Here is an 8,948-nt window from a genome sequence, read left to right on the forward strand (position 1 = left end):
ACATATTGCACATTTATATGTAAAATAATTTGTGAATGTTTCTGTGAGGCAGTGTTGTGCATGTGTATGCCATGTGCCCATGTGTGTGCCTCAACAAACATGGCGGACTGAGCCGTCCATGTTTTCTTTCCTCTCAGCGTGAGACCGGCCAATCAGAATCGACTCAAGCCCTACGTCACAGCCAATCGGCTGGCACTCAGCTCTTCTCGAAAACATGTCGCCCATGAAGCTGTGTGTTCCAGGTGAGTCCCGTAAATTTTGTCATGACCAGTGCTTGAGACGTGCTTTCCCCACGCTTTGCGGGTCGTTGCGGCATTTTCAGCTCGCCGTGGCTGCTACAGACGTCGCAACGCCGCTGGGAAATAGTGAAACTGCGGCAAACAGCGGAAAACCCTGTTAATTATTTCCAGCTGCCATGCGTGGGGTGGGCTTTGGCTTCCAGCACTGTCAGCGTTACTTTTTCATTTCGGGTGGTCGTGTTCAGTTGAATATGAGACGGAATGAGTGTGCTCAGGGCCCTGACCTGCCATTGTTTTAAAGTAAATGAGGGTAGTCGGGGTGTCTGTAAACTGTTGACTTTTACTTTCTACGGCAGGTTTCTTCTGCAGCCCTGCCCATCGCCTCAGGCAGGACGGCAGCATTCCTTCTCTCACCTGTTTCGACTCACCCATGGGAAATACTCTGTTTAACAGTGAAGGTGGCAGCAGGAAATGTCAACAAAAGTGTCTCATACTGAACAAGTGTATGAGGTCCGATGGCCATCACCTCACTGTGTTAAAGCTGCGTAGAAACACAACTGTCAGTCCTTTGAGAAATCAGCATTTAATTTGATGTTAATACGAAGGTTTAGAGGGCTCAAAGTGATGAGAGAAGTGATCCTCCTTAGATGAAGGGCAGTTGTATGAGCTAAATCATGTTCTGTGTGCATTCAGGAGTGTGTTTGGGTCTGGACGGGTTTTACTGTTATTCCTAATGTTCTGCAGAGCCTGTTCACACTCATTAAATATGTGGCATTGGCTTTGCGTCTCTCTAAGACTCTTGCTTCAGAGGTTAATGTTTTTTTCTGATAAAACTGCATTCTGTGTATTATTTTATTCTGTTAGCAGAAATTATCCACCTCCACTATACCACACATACATGTAGTATGTACATGTATGCACCCTTCTCTCATGTTTCCTCTACTGACTTGTGCTCCTCCTCCTCTTTATACTCAGGTGACAAACTATGCAGCGTAGAAGACTGTATTCCAGGCACAGGAGTATATCTGCGGCACGGCTACATATACTCCTCACTAGCAGGCTACGTGCTCAGGAAAAACGAAGGAGAGGAGGTGAGGAGTGTGGTGGGTGTGGGTAGGAGAGAGGTGCTGAAAGCTGCAGAAGCAATCAGACATGTGACGTGGGAGTGGCTGCTGTGTTGCGCAACATTTGTTGTAGGGTTGTTCAGCCCCTGTGATGATGTATGCACTATATTTTGTGTGACAGGTCTTTTCTTCGGGCTGTTTTGAAACTGGAATTTAGAAAACTAAACAGGTTTTGTGTGACCTGAATGTGCATTAATGCATGTGTTTTTGTTTTGTTTTTGTTTTTTTTGTCTCTTTCTAGTTACCTGTGATCTCAGTGGTGAGGGAAACAGAAACACAGCTACTGCCAGATGTAGGAGCAATAGTCACCTGTAAGGTATGCATGGGAATCAGATGCTGTTTGATCTGTTTAGGTGATCTGGCACAGTTTAAATACAGAGGTGATTTGTCTTCAGCCTAGCTGTTCTTTGATTGGACAGGTCACCAGCATCAACCCCAGGTTCGCCAAGGTCCACATCCTTTATGTAGGCTCCACGCCGCTGAAGGACCGCTTCAGAGGGACTATCAGGTAACCCTAAAACTGACTCCATAGTGCAACAATGGTGTATGGTCTAATTATGTTGATTTTTCCTAAAGTTGAGTTCACTCTGACTCCACAGAAAAGAAGATGTGCGCGCAACAGAGAAAGACAAGGTGTGTATGAAGTCATGTATTCAGTAAGCTCATCACCGTCTGTCTGCACAGCTCCTGTTTACTTCTCATACTGAAATGACAAACTTGGTGTAAATCCTTTTTTTTTTTTTTTTTTTATTATTCCAGGTGGAGACATACAAAAGTTTCAGACCTGGTGACATCGTCTTGGCAAAAGTGGTATCCTTCACTTGCCCTTCAAAGACTTTTTTTTTAGGAGTGAAAGATGAAAACTATTCATCATCTGTTTAAAAAAAAAAAAAAAAAAAAAAAAAGCTTCTATTTTATTTTATCCTCTGAAATTCCTAAACATTTACAAGCAAAAATCACCCCCCAAAGAGGTCATGTAAACTGTGATTTCTGGGAATGTCTTGGTGTTGATTTTCACTTTCAAATCCATTGTAGCTGCCTGCCGGTATGTACATCATTGAATTCAAAGGACGGGGCCACTGTGTGTCTGCTTCAGTGTCTTTGGTTTTGGTGTATGTTGTTTGACTTTGTGCTGCTTATCCTTGACACGTGATGTCAGATTTCTCTCGGTGACGTTCAGTCTAACTACCTGTTGACAACAGCAGAGAATGAGCTGGGAGTCGTGGTGGCACACAGTGAAGCAGGTAACTCTTGATGCTCTTGATGCTCTGTGCTTGATCCCTGTGTGTCAAGCACAGAGGATGGAGGATGGGCAGAGAGACCTGAGCTGCAATTTGTGTCAAAATCTTTACTCACATGTCAGTCAGATGTGTGCACCTCTTATGTTAAATACATCTGATGGATGTAACTCAGCTGTATTTACAGTAAGAAGACACATGAAATCTTGTTTTTTTTTTTTAAAAAAGGAATGTAGTTTTTAAGAATCATTTCCATGGCCTTGAATATTGGTATTGTACCAAGTCATTTGTGACTTTGAAAACAACACGAATACAACCAGTAGCTAATTTTTGTAGTTTCCAGTGACTCTTTAGGTTTTTAAATTTGTATCTGTGTTGCTAATAACATGATGACACAATATGTTGACCGGTTTTATTTTGGTCTCTATTTTCTCACGTCTTTGTCACATTTTCTTTGGACCAGGTGCCCAGATGGTTCCCATCAGCTGGTGCGAGATGCAGTGCCCACGGACGCACGCCAAAGAGTTCCGCAAAGTGGCTCGAGTGCAGCCGGAGTATCTACAAGCCTGAGAACCCTGAAACTTCTCTCTTCCACAAGGAACACACAGCTTCCCCTCCCTCCTTCAATCACTGTCGTCAAGAAGCCTCTCAACTCTGTTTCAGATGTTTTCTGAGAGACTGGACGACGTGCGATTTGTTGGCTACTTATGGTTTCATGTCTTTTTTTTTTAAGTGTTTTTTTTAATAGCTTTCCCTCTGCACACTGTGTCATCGTTTCATTGTGCCAGCTTAAAAACACTGAAGCAGACCAAACTGCAAAATTGTCAGGACATATTCTGAACAATGTAGCGACTGTTGTTAAGACATTTTTAACTAATTCAAGGGTAGTACATTGCAGCTGCCAAACTTTCTAAGTGACCATTATGCTGAGAAGCTAAAAGCATCAGAATTTTGTACAGAGATGAAAGGTCTCTCTCACAGATGCAGGAATCACTCAGTTTTGCTAGAATAAATATTATGGCAAAGTTTAGATCAGCAGGTCACTTGAAGGATGAAGCATGTTGCTGGGTGAACAACTGTAAGACTTGGTAAAGACAAGATTCAGTTTACATCTCATGTAAAGATACAAATGAACACTCTGCATTTTGTAAACAGAGAGGTCATTGCAAAGGGCAGCGCCTGCTTTTGGTCTGAAATAAGGAGGATCTGACCAAAAAAGCTGCACTTCAAAACTTTTCTTCTGCATGATGTGCGGCTGACTTGTTTTTACTATCTTGTCCATAAAAGTGACAGAAACGTCTTAATCTCCTGAGGCTCATTTTTCCTTCAGCCTGTCCAAGCTTTCCAGTTTCAAATAATGTGACAAAGGTTTGAAAGGAAAATGAATGTTACTATGAGCCTAATATTCAGATTTGCAAGCATGGAATACTGAAGTACATCATATGATAATCAAATATTTCTTTTTTGTTTTCCAGCACATAAAACGTAATGATTGAGCCAATAACAAGCAAGCAGAAATGTTTCCACTTTATCTTTTAAGTGTACTTCATCTTTCCTTGTTCTAGCTTCACTTTACAGCAGATGTCATGTACAAGATTGAAATAAAAAGACCATCAGAAACAGTTAACATGAGTTTCCTTTTTTCTTTATCCAGACTGATTCGAGTGATGTTATTTTATATTGAGTAATGAAAGGAGATGACATGTGACTTTCAGCTCCATTCTCCACAGCAGTGTACACACAGCTGCTCATCTACTCAACTGGCCGGACAATCACCTCGAACACAAACACTGCAGGCATTCTTTCTCTCTTACACATAGCTGAACATCCTTACTATCCTTCCTGTCATAAAAACACTGGGCTATTAATGTGTAACAACAATAGGGGTAAAAATCACACAATGCATATTCCATTTGTTGTCACTTTTTGCCATTATTAGAATCAAGTATTTAACAGGGTCAAAAATTCTTAACTGAAAAAACTAAAACTGGGAACTTTAACTTCTTACACCATCACAGTGACCTGTTTGAAATCACAGCAAACTTTCAGAGACTGGTTCTCAGGATATTTTATGTAAAAAACAGTCCAGTTCTTCAAGCAGGACGATGTTCAATACACAGTATGTACAAAGAGCATTTTGTGTTGCGTGTCCATTATACGTTTAAGGATTCTCCAGTGAACCTCAGCAAACAGCTCAGTGTATGAATCAACAGTTAGAACTACACGTACAAAAAAAAAAAAAAAAAAAAACTTGATCACACTGATCAGTCATCAAAGCGGACGGATCGACATGTGTTGATGTCGATGGAGAACTTCTTATTGGATGGTGCAGCAAACCCAAGTCCTGCCCCCCTGTTACTGAAGTCCATTCTACGTGATTGAGCGCGCTCAAACTCTCCCATAAGCCCTTGCTGTAACTGCTGCTGTGCGTCTTTTCCCATTGCCATATTTGCTTTTCCAGTGCTTGCCCCAGCCGGCTGGAAACCTTTTTTGAAGCCGCCCATCAAGCGGAGGAACTTCTGCTGCTGCTCAGAGCTGTCGAACTGGGCGGTGCCCCACTGACCAAAGCCCTGAGGAGCACAAGACGATGGGACAAATATCAGAGACTAGTTGTAGTGGTTATTAGAAACTACCTGAGAAAACAGTTATCTTATGTCTTCTGTGTCTCTAGAGGAGCTTAATTCTGGTGATATCAGAGTCTAATCAAAGATACCCCAGAGTTGCATTATGGGAAATGTAGGTCCCAGCACTTTTTGAAGCTTGACTTATCCAATGGATTGAAGGTCAGGATATCCCTGCTTCTGCTGCATCAAGTTTTTTTTTGTTTTTTTTTTAAATCTGTCTCAGAGGAGCTAGAACTAAAACACAGAAATCCCATTGTTTTATTCTCTGTCCAGGACAGACACAGATACTGACCGAAGCTTTAGAGGGTTTAGAAGGTTGAGAGGCCTTGTCAATTTCCATTTGTAGAGCCTGTCTTCTCTCCTATAACAAATCAAAACACACACCTCAACACAATTTGCAGTGGTATTAAGTAGAAAAGTGAAAATTGTCTAAAAATACCATCAATGAAAATAGTAATAATATCCTGAATCTTATTCACTTTTTTGCTGAGAGTTAAATGAGAAAATCGATGCCACTCTCACTCATTAAATATAAAACTACAATCAGGAGACGATTATCTTAAGTGGATTAATTAGCGAGCTTCATACAACAGTAAATGACACATTTAACACAGTGATGTGCAGATAATGAGAGCCCCCGTTTACCTGGTTGATGGTGATCTCATCAGTGTTTCCGCTCTTCTCTGACAGAAACACCACATCCATTTGGGGAGACTCCTGAAACACGATGAAACACAAATGCGATTCACACCTGGTGCAGAAGTAAAAAAAAAAAAGAAAAACCTCCGTCCACAGTGTCAATAAGACTCAGTCTGAATACACACACTCACCGGCTGCTCTTCCACCTCTTTTTTGATCTTTTTCTTCTTCTTTTTTGCACCAGTTTCAGCACTAACGTCGTTCTCCCCCTGCTTCGTCTGGACAGAGCTGCTCTTCTTTTTGCTTTTCTTGCTGGGTTTGTCACCTGCCACTTCCAGAGGCATTTCGCTACTCTGTCCATCCTCCTCATTTTCTTCACATTTGATTAATAATGACTCTTCCTTTGTTTTCAGGCTTTCCTTTTTCCTCTTCTTCTTCTTTGGCTCTGTCTCCTCTACTTCTCTGACCTCCACAGGAACTTTTTTACCCTTTTCTTTTTGTCCTTTTTTCCTTTGCTCTGTTTCTCCTTCCTCTGTGATAACGCTCTCACTCTTGTTCAGCACATCGTCTTTATTTAATTTTTTGCTTGATGCCACTTTTCTCTTTTTGTTGTTTTCTTTGTTCTCAAGTGTTTCTACTCCATTTTCATTCTCTTCACTTTTGGCCTCTTTCTTTGTCTTCTTTTTCTTTTTTACCTCCTCAACCTCAGTCTCTCCCTCTGGTGTTTCTGACTTCACTCCATTCTTGCACACTTTTAGTTTCTTTTTTGTTTCAGTTATCCCATCCATAGCTACAGTTGTTTCTTCCTCAGTAGATTTCTTTTTCTTCTTTTTCTTTTCTTTACTTTGCTCCTCAGTCACCTCTGTACTTACAGCTAAAATATTTGTTTTTCCTTTCTTGGCTTTCTTTTGCACTTTATCCTTTACAGCTTCTTCCTCTTCTTTCTGTATTGTTACATTTTCAGCTTTAATTTGTACACCCTTCTCTTTTACTTTCTTCTCCTTCTTTTGTTTCTTATCAGTTTCTTCTTTTAAACTCTGTGCAAGATTCATATCATCAGCCAGCTCTTGCTTCTTCTTCTTCTTCTTTTTGCTGACTCCATCTTTTTCTGGTTCCATGGCATCACAAACATTGGCATCATTCAGAGATTCATTAACAATTTCCCTCTTCTTCTTTTTCTTATTCTCCTTTTCCCCGCCTCCATCTAACAACTCCTCTTCTATAACCACTGCCTCAGCTTCTTTTCTTTTCTTCTTTTCTTTTTTCACCTCTGCTAGGCTCTCATTATCGACAGTGCAGTTTTTGTTTTTAGGTACAGATGCTTCTCCTTTCTTGTGTTTCTTCTTCTTAATATGATTCTCCTCACTCTTGTCTTCCTCCATCTTCATTTTCACCTTTTTCACTGGCCTCTCCCCAGCAACAGGCCTCTGGTTTGTCTGGTGAGAGAAATACAATTACTGCAAGATAAGATCTTTCTCTGAGATTAAACTGCAATGTCAGGCACATGGATTATGTGTGTATGTGTAAGTGCGACTACCAGAGCAGTAAACTAACCCAGGGTTTGACTGGCTGCCTGGGAAGGGACTCCTGATCAATGTCTCTTTGCAGGGCTCGTCGCTTCGCCTGCAGGGATCAGAGAATTGTGCCAAAATGGATATAGTTATGGATATGTGTCAGAATTAAAAAAGCCTTTATTGTCATTGTTTTTAAAAGTCAACAAAATCAGGAGTGCTACTCTTGATTGGTGCATGTTAAGTTAAAAGACCACATTGCACACATTAGAACACATGCAACAACCAACTGTACATTAAAATAAATAAGTGCATATGAAGTGCCAGTCTTCAGTTTGGACAGGTCACAGTAGTTATTGCACATTTTATTTTATTTTTTCATTTTGTGTGTTGATTGACAGTGTGAATGGCCTTTGGAAAGAAACTTCAGGAGTCTGGTGGCCCGAGTTTTAAAGACCTGAGGCATCTACCTGAGGGCAGAGGATCAAACAGGTGGTGGCCAGGGAGAGAACAGTCTTTGACAATGTATTCCACAGTTTATTGATTACTGGCGGCTGTAGACGTACCTTGCTTGGCAGAGCACAAGGCTCAACAAGCAAGAGCATTCACACAAGAAAAGTACCAAACCGGAAAGCAAAGAGCCACTGCACTCATGCATGCTGCCACATTGCCTTAGTGATAAAGTAAAATTTGTCCTACAACTAGGCTTTCAACCCTGTGAACTGGTCAGGACATACTACATACTATACATACTATTCAAATTCAGAGTTAGATCTGTGATGTAGCAAATCACTACCTGGTCGATAGTAATCTCTCGGGACTGTGCAGACTTTTCAGAAACAAAGATCACGTCTGAATCCGTCTGAAACATGAAATGAACAGTGTTCTGCAAATGAAAATGATTTCAGTTCATAAGTTAGTTCACACTCCCACAGCAATCCAGACATGTCGAGATACAGCCTTGCTAAAATATCAGATGATGTGTTAAGATATGTGATTGAACGACAAGTTAATATGTAGCAACAACATTTTTTCAGGCAGAACGACCAGACTAAGTGCATTCACAACACACTCTTGGTAAAACATGCTAGCTAGCTAACAGCAGCTAAATAGCAGCTAAAAGGGTTAAGTCGATGCAGAGACAAACCGATCGGTAAGGCAGACGGTGAAACAACTTTATCGGAATTACACAACGTACTGTGACATATAAAGTTGATGAGAGGTTTACTAACTTTGCACACTTTGATAATTCACGTGGACACCCGCTTAGTTTCTTGACCCGGAAGTAGTTTTCCTCGTTTCCCCTTAGCAACGAGCTAAGCGTCCGGAGCAACGGCTTCTTCTTCTTTTTCTTTTTCTTCTTCTTCTTCTCCTTCTCCTTCTCCTTCTCCTCCTTCTCCTTCTCCTTCTTCTTCTTCTTCTTCTTCTTCTTCTTCTTCTTCTTCTTCTTGCTGGCGGCATAGAAGCTTTTAGGTGCTTTACCGCCGCCTTCTGGATTGGAGTGTGGATCTGGACGGCTACACTAATCCATAAACTTCTCCTAATAATTCCTGTGCTTTCTTAAAAAAAAAAA

At 41.1% G+C, this 8,948-nt stretch overlaps 2 protein-coding genes across 4 annotated transcripts; one reads left to right on the forward strand and one right to left on the reverse strand.

Moving 5' to 3' along the window:
* Nucleotides 1-105: 105 nt before the first annotated feature.
* On the forward strand, nt 106-4,228 carry exosc1 (exosome component 1). Its single transcript, XM_071504360.1, has 8 exons — nt 106-242; nt 1,215-1,330; nt 1,605-1,679; nt 1,783-1,871; nt 1,963-1,996; nt 2,123-2,173; nt 2,523-2,607; nt 3,065-4,228. The coding sequence occupies exons 1-8, from the start codon at nt 215-217 to the stop codon at nt 3,169-3,171; spliced, it is 585 nt and encodes a 194-aa protein (XP_071360461.1). The 5' UTR covers nt 106-214; the 3' UTR covers nt 3,172-4,228.
* A 2-nt stretch (nt 4,229-4,230) lies between these two features.
* knop1 (lysine-rich nucleolar protein 1) lies at nt 4,231-8,769 on the reverse strand. Of its 3 annotated transcripts, none has more exons than XM_071504357.1 (7): nt 8,608-8,769; nt 8,172-8,261; nt 7,419-7,487; nt 6,056-7,300; nt 5,871-5,942; nt 5,518-5,586; nt 4,231-5,171 (listed from the first exon to the last, which is right to left on the reverse strand). In XM_071504357.1, exons 2-7 carry the CDS (start codon nt 8,244-8,246, stop codon nt 4,866-4,868), a joined length of 1,836 nt encoding a protein of 611 aa, XP_071360458.1. In that variant the 5' UTR covers nt 8,247-8,261; nt 8,608-8,769; the 3' UTR covers nt 4,231-4,865. The 3 variants fall into 3 exon arrangements, with proteins under 3 accessions (XP_071360458.1, XP_071360459.1, XP_071360460.1); XM_071504358.1 differs by having other exon boundaries at nt 8,172-8,237; nt 8,608-8,765; XM_071504359.1 differs by lacking the exon at nt 8,172-8,261 and having other exon boundaries at nt 8,608-8,765.
* Between the last annotated feature and the right edge of the window lie 179 nt (nt 8,770-8,948).

This window comes from Trachinotus anak, unplaced genomic scaffold (genome assembly GCF_046630095.1).
Source record: "Trachinotus anak isolate AG129_WGS33_773 ecotype Australia unplaced genomic scaffold, CSIRO_AGI_Tana_v1 ptg000019l, whole genome shotgun sequence".
Taxonomy (NCBI): Eukaryota; Metazoa; Chordata; class Actinopteri; order Carangiformes; family Carangidae; genus Trachinotus; species Trachinotus anak.